Source organism: Chaetodon trifascialis, chromosome 12, assembly GCF_039877785.1.
Source record: "Chaetodon trifascialis isolate fChaTrf1 chromosome 12, fChaTrf1.hap1, whole genome shotgun sequence".
NCBI lineage: Eukaryota > Metazoa > Chordata > Actinopteri > Chaetodontiformes > Chaetodontidae > Chaetodon > Chaetodon trifascialis.
The window spans coordinates 21255058-21273456 of record NC_092067.1 but is presented as its reverse complement, the minus strand read 5'-3'; the positions used below and the strand labels follow the sequence as shown (position 1 = coordinate 21273456).

The following is an 18399-nucleotide window of genomic DNA, read 5'->3' as shown; positions in this document are numbered from 1 at the left end:
AAAGTTATGTTATATACATAAATATAAAATGTAGGAAAACAATCATTGTTATTGTTACAGCATTATAAAATGAGTTTTGTTTTTTGGATACAAACAGTTGAATAAAAAATGCTATACTTATAGGAAAGAGAGGTTGTTTAGTTGGCTCCTTCATGTTCTGGTCTCTGTAAAAGGAGATCCAGGAGTACCAGAGCTCTTCAGACAGAAGGCTCTGGTTAGTACCTTCAGCTTGTGCAACTCACACCGTACTGCCAAAAACCAAAGAGCCATACTTTCAGAGTGTCTGATGTGTTCACCATGCTATGCAAAGCGCCTTTTCTGTGTGTTTTTCTTGCCAATTTCCAAAGAAGCTAATTGAAAATTGTTTATTAGCTTAACTACAGGTAATTATTTCAATATGAGCTGCATATATAAGAGTGATGAATACAAACATGAAGTGAATTTGGGGGGAAAAGTGGTCAAACTTTGTGGTGTACCTCTTTCTTGCAGTAACATGGTAAAAGCATCCAAACAGTCTGCGGCTCTGAAACTGAACCAACAACAAAGACTACCATTAAAAAGAAATACATCAAAAATAAATGCTTGTGAAGAGTTACATACGTGTGAATCGTGTAGGAGGAACAATAAAACACCTTCATGTAATTTTCACATCTCAATACACTGCAGCTCCGTAAAGCTTCATCAGGCACCGACGCAGCGTTCAGATGCACACAGTTAGCATGTTTGCATGCTGACTATTCAGTCTTAAAGGTTTACTGTGCAGGATTTTCCTAAAAAGTGGAGACTCACACAGAAATAATCCCTCTCACTCATCTCTTATGACCCACAGATTTATCTGCAGAGACTCTTTTTTTCCTTCTTATTCCGCTGTTGTCGGGATGTTTCTGGGCTGCTACCTTTGGGCAGTGGGCGTGTATCCCCCGGCCAACAACAGCAGGCAGGTGAGGTGGGGACTTTATGAAAAGGTAGCAACCAGGTGCCAGACCGTAACAGCGCACATCCAAGAGGAAGCTATGAAAATGGCGGACACAGCACAGACAATTCCTGCACAGAATACCTTTAAAAAAGCGCGGTATGTAACTATAAGACCCCAGTAGATCAGTTTCTCTGGTGCTACATGTTCACTCTTTACTGTAACACAGACAGCTATGAGCTACACATTCACATCACCCAGAAGGTCCTGGGAGGATAAAACCATCAGTGTTTTTCCTTTCCATGCCAATTTATCATTTACCATTTGACCTGCTGCGAGTTCTGTCATCTGAGGTAATGCTAGACACACAATTCATCCTCCATCTGCCTCAATGTCAACACTGAGCAAATGATCTAAAGGGGCGCGTGAATTATTTCAGTGTCCACGGGCGAGTTGACCACCTCCTCAAACTGTGCTTCGTTATTGTACTTTCAGTAAGGCTTTGGCAGTTTGATTTGGAGGTTTAATTTCCATACTGGTGCTGAAAAGTGATAATAGCATGAAAAAGATAAATATTTGTAAGTAATTCCCAAAGTCATTACATTCAGTCAATGCGAGCCCACTCCTGTGACCCTCCTCCTACTGCAGATCAACTGCCGCCCCAGTTTTTATGAACTTTCTTTCTTTCCTCTGCTCTGTTGTTCTTTGGAAACTCTCTGAACGAACCATTGTGAACCACAAAGGCGCTCTGGGCCTTGCACTGTATCTGTTCATCCCATTCCTTCCACCTCCGTCCTTCCATACTTTCTGCCTATCACTCGTTTCTTCTATCTCTCTTTATCAATCCACCTCTTCCCTCTCTGTCCTTTCACTTCTACTCCTCTCTTCCCTCCTTTTGCTCTTTCTCTTCCGCCCAAATTCTGTTAACTCTCCTTCCTACCTGCTGCCTACTTTCCTCTTTGCATTCATGATCCAGATCTCTGAAACAAACAAGCAGACGAGATGTTTTTCAGCCTTTGCAGTCTTTTCTGTGGATTTCCACTCCAAACAGTCGCTTTAGTGGGGTTTCCTCTTCAGTCACATTAACATAAATGCCATCCACCTAATCCTGAAATGTCATTTTTAACATTTAATCTTCAATGAAATTAATACTGCTGAGCTTCGTGGAGTGAAACACAGAAATGTTACGCTAGACTCTAAGTTACACTTAATTGATGGTTTAGTAAGTGGCTAAATGGATATACGCTACGATGCAGCCCTGAGAAGAGCACTCTGAATTCATGTTTTAACAGGACTTGTGTGCACTTCAGCGCACGGCGACGCCCACACCACCAGGTCGTGAACATCCATCACATCCAGCACATGGCATACACAGACAACAGAGAAAAAGAGGCTGCGCAGTAACACAGAGTGGTCAGCATGAGTACTAAAGATAGTACATTGTAGTGGTTTGATACATTATATGAAAGAAACTGCAGTTTTGCTCATTTCCTGCATTTCCCAACTGATTTCACATTGTTGTCTATCAAGTTTAATCACTGTTATCAGTTGTTTAAATGCTTGAGTACAGGCTTTGAAATACACACCAGGAGTTATTCCCAGCAGTAAAAACTGCTGTAACAGTGTAAAACGAAGTGCTGGAATCATCTTTCTTTGGTGTATTTATTACCTCGACTTAGGCCTCAGCTTTATTACAAAATGATCATCTTGTTCTTAACGGACTTTCTTCCGGGATCTTAAAGTTCGCAGGTTGATCATCATTCCGATGAAAAGTTTGAAAAATGTGGTCGTCAGCTTCTTGCTTAAAGCGACGGATTACCTCTGACGTCCGATAGGAAACCAAGAAGTGAGCAAAAACTGCAGCCGAGCTGAAATGATTCAATAAACACCGGCTGACACCGTGGATTAAGTACAGAGGACTGTGAAAATGTAACCCAAGATGTTTTCATACATTCAAGCAGAGGTCATTTTAAATAAAGTTAAGTATTCAAATAATGGTCAGATGATGAAATGAATAGAAATGAACGTACATTTTTGAGATTCAGTACTTGTTTACTGCTGTAAACCAACAGCCAGGAGTGGTTTCAGACGTGGATTACACCTAATCCTGTGCTAAAAAATATTATTTAAACTCATCTCTACCGAGAGAAACATTTTGGCTAAAAATGAAAAGCAATCATAGCATTATTAAAAACATATTATTCTTCATAAAGATAACTGAAACAGAGCTCTACTGTGTTCTAGTGCACTTCAATTATTCATGTTCTCATTATTCACTAAGAAAACAATACTGACGTGTCAGATTAATCACGAGTATAGAATCTGTATTTTTCTAAGGATTGGTATAGTGGCGTTCTCCCTGTTACACTTCTTTTAATAACAAACTGGAAGTGTCATCCCAGTTTGAAAGGCCGTGTATTTATTATCAGTTTGAAATCGATGGATGTTCTCTCTGTGACTGGACAGTTATGATGCAGACTAATTTGTTGTCATTCACACAGGTTTGGTACACACTTCCTCCATCATCTTCGACATCTCAACTCGCCCTAAAGAGGAGACCGAAGCCTTACAATCGCCTCTTTGTAAACAGCTTCAGCCTGAAGTTAGAAGACTTTATGCTTTGTCTCCTTTCTGGAGCGGCAGCAGCGAAACCACCAGGTGTAATATGAGTGCGTCGAGCTGTATGGACGCCTTTATTGCCTTAATTTGCATGGATCCAATTACCTTTGTGGCTCGGACTGATTCTTGAAAGAGACGAGTCAATCATACTACAGCGAAAAGGAAAAACCCTGCTAATTTTACACTCTATGAAGAAGCAATTTAAATGACTTCAAACAACAAGACATTATGCATTACGCAGGCCACTCTATAATTAACCTCCTTTACCTTGCTTGTCTGTGTATTACCATATACTTCAAACAGCACACAGTGTTTGATAATGATGCTGATTCAAATTACACCATTAAGAGGTTTCAACTCTATTTCATAGGAGTGCCGAAAGCAGAAGCGCTGCACAACACGAAGCATTTGGCATTCTGCTCAGTTTCATCTCTGGACCTGATCCGTCTACACAGCTGCAGTCATGGCATTCTTCTGTCTTGGGTTGGTTTGGTGCTGCTGTTGCTGTCTCCCTCCCTCCCCAGTATAGCCATATTGGTCTGGATTGGGATCCACCAGGTGCCTGTAAGCAGTCAAACATGTTCGCAGGTTTCAGTCGATCTTTGTGCTGTTTGCACGCTGGAATATCTTCTGAATGACGGGATGCTGTTTCTCTCTGACTTCTCAGAGCACTGATCAGGTGTCACAACAGATTAATTGAATCATTTGTTAACAGGGAAGGATCTCAGATCTCAGAATTTACCTGGGATTACCTTCTTTCACAAATCGCCCCTACCTGTAAGCTCCACCGCCGGCTCCACGCGTCATAGTGTCGTACCGTATTCCACGGAGAGGAGGGGTGGGAGATGGGGGTACGTCCTGCCGCAAGGGGCCCCTCTGCTGGGAGCTAGGAGCAGAAAACAAGACGTCAACCTCTGTGTACATCATTATGTGACATAACGAAACTTTGCATTCAGTTACCTTGGGTGAGGGTAGTACCCTGGGTCCACGCCCCGAGGGTCACCTGCCCGTGCATATGGGGGGCCAGGCGGGTAGCCGGAGTACGAAGGGCAAGGCTGGGAGTTGGGGTTAGGGTAGGACGGGGACTGAGGGTACCCTTGTGGGGTCTGGGGAGGTCCCTGGTAATGACCCGACCAGGGCTGCATGGGGTAGTCGGCTGGATCCAACGGACCTCGTCTGGAGAAGAGACCGGCACAGTTTTGTGATGAATGATGGCGAAATTCAGCAAGAAAATACAAATTAGTCTGCTTTGGCATTGCAGTGCAGGTCCATTCGTTCATTTGACCAATCAGCGAAGAGGAAGACACAGCCTGTGGCAAAATGGCCAAAAAGCCTGTTACCCAAACTTTTACTTAACAGACGATAGGTGCATTTCCATCCACCTGTTTCTATGCTGACTTTCAATCAGTGCTTAAGACGGCCTGAGCGGGAACGCAAAATTTTCAAAAATATAATGACAATGTTTGGCTGAGGTGGAAAAGTTGGTGCATCGATAAAAGCAAAATTCAACAAAATGCAGCGGGAACAGACAAGCATGTGATTTAAACACCCCCTAAAGCCTCGGCTTCACTGAAGAGCTGAAAAACAGCGGCAGACTGAAACATCAGATCCGTGTGGAGCGATGAGAAGACTGTAAGACTGCTGATCTCAGTGACTGAACTCTGAATAACTGCATAATGCTGGCGGGTTGGGACTTGGATTGAAACCTAGCTTAGTGTGATAACTACTGTTTCTCGATAGAAAGAAAGCTATAGGCATATAATTTTCAAAAAGGGTGCCAGTGGTAGCAAGATAAACACACAATCCTGCAAAAACAACATCCTGTTGTTGAGGGCAATCAGTGAAATAAACATGAATTGCCTGCATGGCACCACGACCTGATGCAGTTTTAGCCTCTCGCTCTGCCTGAAATCACTAAAAATAAAACAAATCATCAACCAACTGCTGGCACTGTGAAGATCATGTCAGGGTTTGCTGTTTTTGTTTGGTCTGTGATGCTTGTTTCATGTCTTTTATTAAGAAAATATCGAGTCACATTCACGCACACACATTCACACACACTCACACACACACACAGCCCAGCCAAAGATCACATAGCAACAGAATATAAGTGACATGTGACAGTTTTAAGTAGGCTAGGGCTCAGTTAACATGCACGCAAACACACAGACACAGCTGTGGTAATCCAGTCCTGTCCTGTTAATAGATATCGATGTCCTGTGCGCAGTGGACAGCAAGTACACAAGCGTGTGTCGTCCACATAGCTGACATTATGAGGTATTACGTTTTATCGCTCTGTCTTTGTGTCTCTTCTGCATTTGACTCTTTTTCCTTCTAGTTTCCTTTCTTTCATTTATGTTTTAAAAATTAATATGATTCCTTCTATTTTTGTATTTGTGTATGTACATACATGTGAGATTAGATGTGTGCATATATTAAGAAATTCAGCACTATTTTAGATGAATATACTTCAAAATAATGTGTGCTGGAGCATGTACTTTACTGTTAAAGTGTGCTCAGAGCAGAATCATGTTGCTCTCACTGAGTGTCATAATGACACTTATCATTGATATGCATAGTTGAGTGGGCGGGGCTCCACAGTCTCCAACCAACCGCAGAGTTGACCTGTTGCTTGGAGATGCACACACATGCACGCAGAGCGCTGGTGGTCTCCTTGCTGACGCCTGTGAGTGTCACTTTGGGTGGTCAGCAGTGGAAAGTGTCTAACTAACTACATGCCCATCATGTTTGGGATGTCTGCTCCAGCCCCTCCTGGCTCCATATCTGCCGTGACAGAGTGTGTGTGAGCGCGCACACACAGCACATTTCTGCTCCTCCGTCAACTCATCTGTCAACCTATCTGTCATCTGTCCGCCGGTTTTCGACTTATTCTGCTACACTTATTGTAAGTCACTCTGGGAAGCGTATCAGCTACATGGCTCAAATATCTCCCTTCTTGATAGCCACAGCCGTGCCGTCTGCGTCTCCTCGGCTGGAAAGCCTACCAGCATGTCAAGTCTGCCAGCTGTCTGACTCTCTCGCTGTCTCTCTTTAGACATTTTATGGCTACAAGTTTGCCTGCCAGCCAATCTGCACAGCTCGCTATCCGTCTCTGAGTCTGTATACCTGTGCCCATATCAGCCGGTCAATCCGTCACTCAGCGTTTGGCCCCTGATAGTGTCACCACGGCAGAGATGAGAGCAGTCGAGAGGTGACTGGAAGGTGAAGAAGACAGGACAGAGAGTGATAAGAAGGAAAAGAGTAGGGGGAGGTCGGAGGGATGCTGATGAACAACAATGATAAGAGGATGATAGGAGCTAGAGAGGTGAGGAAGATACAATAACGGAGCAGCAGGAAGTAAGAAAAAGACATCATCTGTAAAACTCACAGGTAATTAAGTCATCAGGTTAAGCTTTTGTGAACAAACTTATCATTTAGACAAACAATTATTTGCGGCCAGCGCGTAAATAGAAAATGAGATGAAGCAGAAAAGGCCAGCGGGCCATGAGACAAGTTAGACAAGATTAAAATGGGAAGGAGACGAAATGTGGAAAGAGAAAGGAAGGATTAAGAATAGTGTGGAGGGGAGAGGATTAAAACGAGAGGAGGATGAGCGGCTGGTGTTCCTTCATCATTTTAAAGACAATTTGGCAGATAACACACCTGAGAAGAGAGGACGTTTGACTCCACCTCACTTCTAGCTTTCATTTCAACCCTGTCATCTCTCGGTAGTCACATGAACTGACTCGTACGGCCCCGGCCAAAGAACTTCAGCTTCTCGGTTGGTCTGCTTAGATTTCTATGTGATCTCCAAACCTCTGTCACCGCCCGCTGGCAGTGCAACAGTGATCGACTGGAAATGAAGTGGGGGCAACATATGGAAAGATGCTGTCAATTTATGGGATCTCTGGGAGGGTTGGGGTTTAGCAGGTGCTGGAAACATTTACAGAAAAAGTAGAAACCACACAGTTTCAATGGTGAGAAAATAAGAAAAAGAATAAGCACAGCCAAATTTTAAATGTGCTTTTAGCAGTTTTATAGAATATTTTATTTTAATAGGATATATCTGGAACCATGTTGGCCTGTTAAAGCTATTTTTACCATTTTTCAGACAAAAGGACTGTAGTGGCCAGTTGTGGCTCAGGAAAAACCCCAAATAGCTCCCGATGGTCGCCCTGTGTGGTAGCCTCCCGCCATCAGTGTGAGTGTTCGCTTGAATGGGTGAATGAGCGCTTTGAATTAAAGCCCTAAAAAAACCTTGGCAGATTCATTGATAGTGAAACTAATCATTAGTTGCAGCCTTAGAATCTTCTGAGAGTTGCCACATTGGGATTGGAGTGGAAATCCAGTGGGAATCTTTTGGGAATTCACTGTAAATCCGGTGGCAAGTTTGGAATTCTCCCTCCAGGAACCCAGTCAGCACTGCACAGCAGCTGGGGATTATGGGGTAATGAGGATGGAACCCATTACTGGCATGCACACACACATTCACACACACATGCACACACACAGAAAACCTTAGCTTAAATGCAGTGCTCGTTCCTAATCACCCCCCTCCCAAACCCCACGTACTCTGGAGGAAGCAAATTGGCACACAGCTGGAGAGGAGTTAAGACCAAATGAGGAGGCTGGTGGTCTGTGTGTGCATGTGTGTGTGTGTGCGTGTGTGTGCGTGTGTGTGCGTGTGTGTGGGAGAGAAAGACAGACAGACAGACAGACAGACAGACAGACAGACAGACAGACAGACAGACAGACAGACAGACAGACAGAAACAGATGTAATGAATGAGAACAGCTTCCTGGCACATGCAACAACTAGTTTAACGTAATTGAGAGAGTAATCAAAGCAAAATGAAAGAATTGAAAATATTCCAGGCAGAACAGAAAAGCCACCGAGGGCTCAGTGAAATCCAGCCGTGTGATAGCTGTTCAGGAACGACTTCTTCGATACTGTTAGTCATGTCCACAGCGCACTCAGAGTACATAGGGTTACATATTTGAAAGGATAATTGGAAAGATTTCTCTCCACGTCTGACAGTAATTGAGAGTAATGTGAGCCTTTCTAATTCTCGGGTATTTAGGAGATTTCTGATGGAATTTAGAGGAAACAAGGAGTTGTTATGTGTCCTCTGCACCTGCCCCTCTCTCTCATAAACACACTTACACTTACTCTTTCTAAAAGGGCTGGATACAGCTGTTATACTGGTGGAAACACACACACACACTCGCACACATTCACAGCCATCGATCATCCCGGCCTGTCTCAGCGAGACACAAATACTTTTCAGAAAGAGACACAAGATGTAGCGTTGTGACACAACACATTAAAAACACTCCACACGGCAGATGGATTGTCTCAATATGACCGAATGGCAAAGCACAAACAGGAGCAACGCTGCCTCAAAATGAGAGGAGAGTTTCAGACGAGAGGGGGGAGGGTTATAGAGGGTGAGGAAGAGAGACGAGTAAAGAGCAATATTTAAAGTGAGTGACAGAGCAAAGACGAGGAAATGAACTACTGCGGCTCTAATGCGGTTATTTCTTTATGAGTCTTCATAGAGCTCACCTTGTGTTGGCGTCCATTTAAAACCGATTTTCGGTCTGAGCTCGGGAAAGCACTTCATATATTCAAATTGCATTCAAGAGCATTAAGACTCTTTGTCAATGAGAGTCACGATATTTTGACAGTCTGGTAATAAAACAGATTAATAGCTCAAATTGTTCCACAACTGCTGTCGTAATGTCATTTGATGAGCTGCAGTGAAAATGGAGCTGCTGTGGTGTAACGTCCCCGGAGTTAAACCAAGTTTAGCTGAGTTCCATCTTCTTAATGTGATACTTCATTACGAAGCTTTAATCACGGAGGCATCACAGTCCAAACAATGAGGCAATATAAGCTTAAGTGAGAAATAATGAAGGGCGGATAAATATTTTATCTTCTATCTAAAGACGGGCGGGAAACAAGAGGGAAGTCTATGCAAGGGACGACTGTGCTGGAATGAAAATGCGTCACATCTTGTGGTCTCTGCAAATTTCATTTAATATTGTTTTTTTTGAAGCACTTAGTTAATCATACCGAGTTTCGTACATCAATGCACTGTAAATAAGAACATCAAGTTATCTTTGAAATTGACTTATGAGAGAAAATCGTCATCAGGATCATGTGGTGCTCAGAAAATGTTAAAAACAGAAGGTTGATCAAAGAGGAAATATTTTATCGTCACATATATCATATTATTAGAAACTCTATAAATTAGATTTGAAACATTAAATGAGTTTCAAGGAATTTTTGCTGCTTCAAAATCCAATTATGTCATCTGACCCTTTGGGACATCCTGACATGTAATTATGAAGCTTCTGCCACGTATTGTTCATAGTTGCTAAGTACACTACAACATGTCGACAAACAGAGGCATGAATGCCAACGTATGACAGCGTGGCACAGAATAAGAGTGCACATGCTAAAAATATATAACCTGCTGGTTTCCAGAGGCACCAGGAAGGCAGTTAACAAAGATGTTCAGGCATAAAGCAGAGAGTGAGGGCTTCCAGCGTGAGCGGCAGCCCCGTACCTGCTGCACAGGTACAGTCCATGGCATCTTCAACTGTACTAACTGTGAAAACAAAGTGTTAACAGAGCAGAGCTGAGTCATTAAGAGTGATGCCTGAAGCAGTAGAAAGAGGCTTCGCTGTTTTATTAGGAGAAGCCCAATGAGACACTAAGCTGTTTTCCTACTTATGGTAAAGTGGTTACATACTGCGTGTCTGAGTGTATGTGTGTGTATGTCAGAGATGGTATTCTGTTGGTTCAGCTGTCAATGTGGTCTGTGTTTGTGCTTGTTTGTGTGTGTGTGTGTGTGTGTGTGTGTGTGTGTGTTAAACCTCCCTCGACTCCTGACCCCTTGAAGTCACATGATACTCCATCAGTTCCCACCAAACCCTTAAGAGGGTGGGGTCAAAGGCTAAGGAAGGGTATTATCAAGCAGGATTAGGCAGCATACCAAATACATAGACATAACATTCAAACCTACAATAGCAGCCTTTGGTAAAGTTAACAAGCACTGGACCACCAATAACTGTGCGACTGCACTGGACGCAAAGCTACCCTAATGTTTTATTTTCATGGACATTTCATTAAAAATGTGCACAGTTTTTGAAACAATGGGCCTTTGATTTTACCCAGAAGTAGCTACAGCTAGCTAGTGTAGGCTAATATTAAAGCTGAAACACGTGTTGGTTGAAAACTCCAGCTGACTTTTATGTGTTTCCAACTGATTTGGTTTAAAATGTAAAGCCTGTAAAATGATCTTAAATACGTAAATGGCCACTGTGGTCATGGTATAACAAGACTGACACAGGGTAGAGGTCGTTAGCCCCAGTACTAAGGCAGGGTTTAAGGCTTAAATAAGCAAGAACGTAACCTGCAGACTGGATGTTCATTACAGATGACTTATGCTTCTGTGAATGTGAATGCGAAGAGCGAGAGCGAGGAGTTTGATAAATGTAATAATCTAATACAAGTTATGACTGGAGTTGATGGAGTGTAACCTCCCCCAAACCAAATTAAGGAGCAGGCAGGACAGAGCTGCTATTGTTAATCTAAACTCTGAAATCTGGATTAGCACCTCGGCTCCCAGCGAAGTACAAAATGGACAAACCACCTATCAGAGGACAGCTGCCTGCAGTCAGGTGGAGCCTGACCTTGTCAAAACTGTAGCAGCCACATTTTGAATCTTTGAATCTTACTGTGAAAATATGAATATTTGTACTCAAATTATGCACCGGTGAGATGTTATTAGCTGTTAAGAACCGACAGAGGATGGTAGAAACTTGTGTCACACCTTGAATGAACTGCTGTGGTTTAATGACTGAGGTCAACACGAGGACAGCTACATAAAAAACAAACCTGAATACCAAACATATCTGAGTCAAATACTGCTGGTGAGACAGCCTGAACAGAGCTTTAAGAGCTTGCAAAAAGATCAGACGGTATTTCATTGTGGATTTTTTAACTTTAATGAAGATGAAAATGCAATCCTTTTTTTTTTTTTTTTTTGACATGTTTATTAATTTTCTGCTTCGGACTACGTGCCTCAGATGTAATTACTGAGGGCTTCATGGCGGGGCAAATTTGTATTAAAAAGACAAACGGGCAAAGAGCAGACCACTAAAGAATAAAGTCTTCATCTGTATTCCTTGAAACAACCACAGAGCAAAGGACAGAGAGAAGGCAGAAGAATGTAAAGAGGATAGAAAGCTCGCATAAACAGAAGACAAAGAGATGCGACTGCAGAGGCCTGAGCCAGACAGGAGAGGAGGAGGAGGAGGAGGAGGGGAGAAGACAAAATCACTCACTATTTACTACACAAAACTTTTACTATTTAGGGTCTGGATACTGAGTGTGAATGTACGCTGCTTTTTGCCTACAATCCCACCATGCAATGCCCCAAATTTACAAAATTACTGTTGTGCAACTCAATGATTAGTGTCTGAAATCTCAATTTACTGTTGTGTACATTTATATAGGCAGCAATGAATGAGTCAACGAGGACATGATTTTGGACACAGGCCATGATGAGGACAGGAAACAGAGAGAGACCCAGATCATTGTGTCCAAAGAACAAGATGAAGACGAGAAGCAGAAGGGTTTCCAAAAATCAGCTTTTAGCCAGAGACGCCAGAAAAAAAAAAAAAAAGATTCTGACAGCGAGGAGAACATGAAGAAGAAAAGGCAGAGGTTTAGATTTGAAAGCTAAAGAGGAAGAAATGACAAATAGGACTACAAGTGAGAGAGACTGAACCTCCCAGATGGATGTCTTGTGAGTGAGCCTGAGAAGAAAAACATGAAAGAAGGAGAAAGAAGAAAAGAGTGGAAAATGAGGAGGGAGGGACAAAAAAGAAAAGTAATGGAAAGGAAGGGGGAGAATGGAGAAGAAGAGAGGAAAAAAGGCCGAGAAACAAGTGCTGCCCTCCAGAGAACTGGCATGCTGAAGGTCAGCATCTGCTGAGAATAATGGGCCCTACTTTAGAGCAACATGCACACACACACACACACACACACACACACACACACACACACACACACACACACACACACACACACACACACACACACACACACACACACACACACACACACACACACACACACACACGCACGCACACACACACACGCACACACCCGGATGCTTGCTCATACAGTTCACGTTGGAATGAAACTAAACACCTTTCAGGGGCTCCTATCTGTCTTTGTCAATAAAGTTCTGTCAAATATGATTAATCCACCTGGATATCATGAATTACAAACTGACCAGTGCAGGAAACTAACATGATTACATTCCCCTGTGTATGTACGCGTGTGGTGTGTGTATCAGGGTATGAATGGGAGTGACTGTGAAGGTGTGAGGGAGCATAATACACGGCATTCATATTAAAGAACACAGCTGAAGTGTTAAAGGAGAAAAAAAGACAAAGCCAGCAGAGAATGAGATGAAAATGACCACAGGAGGATAAAAAGAGGATATTGGAGGAGAGCAATGAAAAGAGCTCGGTAATATGGAAAGTGCTTAAAGTGAAAAGTATGATAAAAAGCTGCAGTGAGACAGGGGAAAACAGGAGAGAGGATTCAATCAGAGCACAAAAAAAGTAAAAAAAAAGAAAGAAAGAAAGAAAGTAAGAGAGAATAAAAAGAGAAACAGTGAAAGCAAAAGAAAATGAGATGGGAGAAGAACAGTGGAGAAACCCATCAGAGGAGAGAGAGAGGAACTGAGGGATGAGGGCCTTCCAGATGGTAGGAGACTGTTGCCGCGGAAACACAGAGAGGGCAGAACAATGGGGATTTGGAGTGGTGTTTCGCATCCCATCATAATACGGCCATGCCATTTGGAAACGTAGCGATGAGGCTGCAGCCAAAAAAAAAAAAAAGAAGAAGAAGAAAAAACGCAGAGACCGACAATTTAGTGCAGGCAGCTCCTCGACAAATAAATTCTGACCAACACGACCAACGAGAGATGAGCTGACGGGTCGCGAAATGCTGATGGAGCTGCAGCCGCCTGTCCATTACGTTCCCACTGACGTACTGTACGTTCACAAGCAGGACACGAGGACCTGACTACAGGGAGAACCTCTAGAAACTGCCAACACCAAATTAAGCCATGAGTCATGTTAAATGGAGTTGCTGGCCATATCAACTTTTAGATACTTGAGTGCGCCATAAAGACAGATTGATCACATCGGCAGTGAATTGGCTGCACCTTGTAAGTACCTGAAAGTGTCATGTTCATCTATACCGGCTGAAATGATTCGGAGTAAAGGCGCCATTTAGTTTGGGCAGAATCATACATACCCACTTACAGGCAGAGCAGTGGCTAGCTTCCTGAAACATCATGAACTCCATTACTGATAATACCATGTCCCATTCAAATGGCCTCCATTATTTCACATCTTGAGCCAATAAGGTTCCCCCACAGCAAGATGTAATAGCTTCAAGCTGGGGACATTTTGCTCTGAGCATGACCACAGGATACAAATTGCTGACAAAATTACGATCCCTCAATAGCCGCTAATTTGGTACATGAAGAGGAGTTCTGAAACAGTGCTTTCAACAGGGAGATGGGAGATTGTAAAAGCCTCTGCACACCCACAAGCATGGATTCATATGAAAGGGCTTTCAAGGGGGGGCACAAACACACAGATGCATGCACAGACAGTGCTGGGAAATATCAAGTGTATGTGCAACTGTAGTCATGCAAAGGGCTGCAACTCACAATAAGTTTAATTGTCAGTTAATCTGTTGATTATTTCCTTGATTAATGGATCTGTTTTTTGGTCTATTAAAGGTCAGAAAATTGTGAAAAATGCTGATCAGTGTTTTTCAAAGGCTAAAATGACGTCCCCAAATGTCTTGTTTCGTCCACAGCCCGAAGATATTCATATTTACTGTCATGAAGGCGTAAAGAAACAAGAAAATATCCACATTTAGGAATCAGAAATGAAAAATTACTCAAACCAATTTTTCAATTCGAAAACAGCTGGCGATTAATTCAATAGTCGACAACTAAACGACTACCAGTCACTGGTAGTGAATGTAGAACAGTGGAGCTGAAGGTGAAAGTGTACATCCGTGCACTAACTCAACAAACACCTCTCACCGCTTCATTTTAATGTCAAACCCCTTCCTGTTGCAGTAATATGAGCCGTTTCCTGTTTCAAAAGATTCATACATCATGTCAATTTACAGCACGTTCCATCTGCTATCAAAGAACCTGACGTGAGCTCGGCCTTTGCGCGCGCTCACCACGCTGCCTTTCATAGTTTATGTCATTGTGAAAAAGAACTCTGCATGCACAAACACATTTAATCACCGTTCGCCGATCCAACATAACTTTGAGAATTCGTGGAAAAGAAAACGAGGCATGTAGCAGCACAGGGACGGCAGATGGATCATTAGGCTGCTGCCAGATGTTAACATTTCACAGCTGCAAATGCTGAAACGAAGCGCAGTCCATCCTCTCGTTCTTCGGTGAGTCATAAATAATAACATAACATTCATTGATGTATGTCCCATATTTTTGGTAATTAGCTGACTGTTGTAAAGTACAGGCGAACCATCGTCTGCGCTCAAAAAAGAACAATGTGAAACAGGCGAGATGCTTGGCTTCACTAAGCCACATGAGCACAGTATCACTTAACACCGGTTCAACTCACAAAGACCTGTTAAACATTCACCGGCTGGGACCCGAAGGAAAAATTTCCTCCCTCACCCCGGGGTCCAGACATATGAAAGCATATCATACTCTTGTCACGGGGGGACCCACTGGTTCTGCAACACATTATCGGTGGCAACCCGACTTTTAAGAGTCCTCGATCAAGATCAAAGCTGGGGCCAGAACTCTTTAAAGCAGCAACGGGTGAACACATCAGAAACACTAGAAGCTAGGAACAAGCCAGGGTCAAGAGAGAAAAAGAGAGGGGGGGGGGTGCTCCCCTGCGTGGCTAACAAACAAGCAGAGACTCGAGAGCAGAGACACAGGAAAACGACTGGACAATGGGCCGGATTGTTGTAAAGCAGTTGTAAAGTGGTCTGGGAAACCCTCGGGCCTGGTTGGGAGGTCTTCTCAAGAGGGACAGAGGGAGAGAAAGACATTTTCATTTCCCTCCTCAGCAGAGTGAAAAAATTATTCAACAATGTCCTTTTCACCCCAAGTTCAGAGCAAATGAGCAAGAGGAGGGGCTGGACGAGAGAACGATGCAAAGACGAACGGCAGAAAGTGGAGGGACGCAAATGAGGAAATGCACCTAAAATAGACAAGACACAGAGCACAACATCTGCCTTCCAATCACCAATCATCCAATTATCATTACAATGAGGAAGTGACAGCCTTCCCAGAAACCTGCACGGCAATTCTGATTGGCTCTTTTAATCCAATAAGAGTAATAACGAGGACAAATGGGAAAGGGTGTTTGGCTAATGCAATTGGGTCAAGGCTGTGTTTCAAACAACTGATCGCTGTTATCAGCAGAACTCTTCTGGGAGCAAAATCATGTTTTTAATCAAGGCTGACTGAGTCCAGTCCTGTGCGCTTTGAGGCTCACACGCACGCCGCTGACGGCTTCAAAAACAGCCGTTAAAAGAAAAAAGTACGGGCTCATGGAAGAAAGGGGTGCCACTAAACCGCAGGGAAGCAAGCCTTGTTTTTTAATAAGAAGAACTACACACTCTCTCCCATTCACACACATGCATTAGAAGAAGAAGAAGAAGAAGAAGAAGAAGAAGAAGAAGAAGAAGAAGAAGAAGAAGACATTCCTTTATTAATCACAACACATGCACATGCCATGCTTAAGTGAATTCTTTTCTCCGCTTTTAACCCATCCCGGCAAGTCCTTCCTCCACGGCAGACCAGGAGCGGTGGGCTGCCATCCGACAGCGGCACCCGGGGACCCAGTTCCTTTCGTCACCATTGGTCAGGTGGTGATCTTCTTGCATGTTTTTAGTGGGGGTTTTTATGGTGGATACCCCAGTTGAACACGGGGAGAGCATGCAAACTCCACACAGAAAGGCCCCTTTCCTCGAGCAGCATGCACCGAAGGCATGGTGGAGGACACGCCCCCCGGCGCCCACAGTAGTGGTATACATAACTTATGGGGACATTACATAGGCTTGCATTCATTTGCAGGAGACTTACTCTAACCATAACCAAAACCATGACTTACCTTAACCCCCAGTCTTCATCCTAAAATGTAATGATTTACATTACGGGGACCTGTGTTTTGTCACACACACACAACCACACACACACACACACTTGTACTTATATAATGCATTCCTTGACATTTACCCTGACCTTAACCTAAACCTAATTCTAACCTAACCCTTAAAACCAAGTCTTAACCTTAACCTGACAGTCCTTTGAAGTTGTGAGGATGGGCCAAAATGTCCTCACTCTCTCCACACACACACACACACACACACACACACACCACTGAAGACTCATGTTCAAACATTAACACCAAACTGGGAGGTGGTGTTAAGACGGTGTTAAGACACAAAACATTTAACTGCACCCTTCAGGTTTGATTCCAGCCAGCAGTGTTTGCTGATGGTCGCACACCCCTCTCTCTCTCTCTCTCTGTCTGTCTCTCTCTCTCTCTCTCTCAGCCAGTCTCTCGACACTCTAAACTATCTAATAAAATGGAAATAAGCCCAGGTCCCGACAAATGTCCTCCCGTGTTTAAAATTCAAACTGCTTCTCACATGGGCAGAGGTATAGGGACACACTCTCAACAGGGGTCCTTTGTTTCAGTATAATCACACCGCTGAGAGAAAGTGAGATGGAAGGGGAGAAGTACAGAAATGGTGAAATGGAGAGAGAAGGTGAGATGTGGAGGACAGGGGGTGAAGAGGATGGAGAGGTAATTTCAAGAAAATGGCAGTGAAAGGAGACCTTGGGGGATTTGCAGTGAAAGGACATGCGCTGTTGTGTCCTCACCTCTTTCCTTTTCTACGTTGTCTATGTTCCCTTTCCATCTTAGAAAAAAAAAAATTAAGAGTGAGAGAGTTAAGACTGAGGCTATTTTCTGAATCCTGAGCAGAGGTCATGTAGCACTGAATGCATGATCACATGAAGTGATGAATGTTTCAATGGGCCACATGTTGCTGATGCACTAAAATCATGATAATTAATATTGACGGTAAGTATTACATAACACCAACTTTTAATTTTTTAAAAGCATAATTTTACAAACACATTATTTTCTGTTTCAGCAAAATGGTTGCAACATCTAAAATCAGGTTAAATTACCGTCGTCAAAAGTGATTTTAGCAGCAAACACTTAGAAAAGGCTTTCATGCAGTCACAAAAATATACAATATACCCCCAACAGACTCGTCTGTATTTCATGCAGCACGTTTACTGACAGTCTGTGAGGTGGTGTTTGTGCTTTGGGCAGGGAAACATCATCCACTGCTGGGTCATGTTTTAATTTTAGAGCCATCAAAATCTCGTCTCACAGTGATAGTGCGCACGCACACACACACACACACACACACACACACACACACACACACACACACACACACACACACACACACACACACACACACACACACACACACACACACACACACACACAGACAACGTACCCAGTGCTCCGGTTAACTGACTTTGAGTCAAACATACAGTACCTGAGTAAGCAACCCTGCAGCTATTTTCGGACTCACTTGGAATAACATAAACACACACACAAACACACACACACACACACACACACACACACACACACACACACACACACACACACACACACACACGGTCCCTCCCACACATGCATACAGGTATAGAGGCATGCAGACACTAGATACACACAGCC

General features: G+C 43.3%; 1 protein-coding gene across 3 annotated transcripts in view; it reads right to left on the bottom strand.

The window, feature by feature from the left end:
* Positions 1-3531: 3531 nt before the first annotated feature.
* pard3bb (par-3 family cell polarity regulator beta b) overlaps positions 3532-18399 on the bottom strand; it is a 189134-nt gene continuing 174266 nt past the window's right edge. For all 3 annotated transcript variants that reach the window (XM_070976180.1, XM_070976177.1, XM_070976179.1), the window contains exons 24-26: positions 4493-4708; positions 4308-4418; positions 3532-4094 (exon numbers count right to left, since the gene is read on the bottom strand). In XM_070976180.1, the coding sequence (XP_070832281.1) occupies positions 3980-4094; positions 4308-4418; positions 4493-4708 (442 nt within the window). In that variant the 3' untranslated portion in view covers positions 3532-3979. The remainder of the gene's footprint in view (positions 4095-4307; positions 4419-4492; positions 4709-18399) is intronic.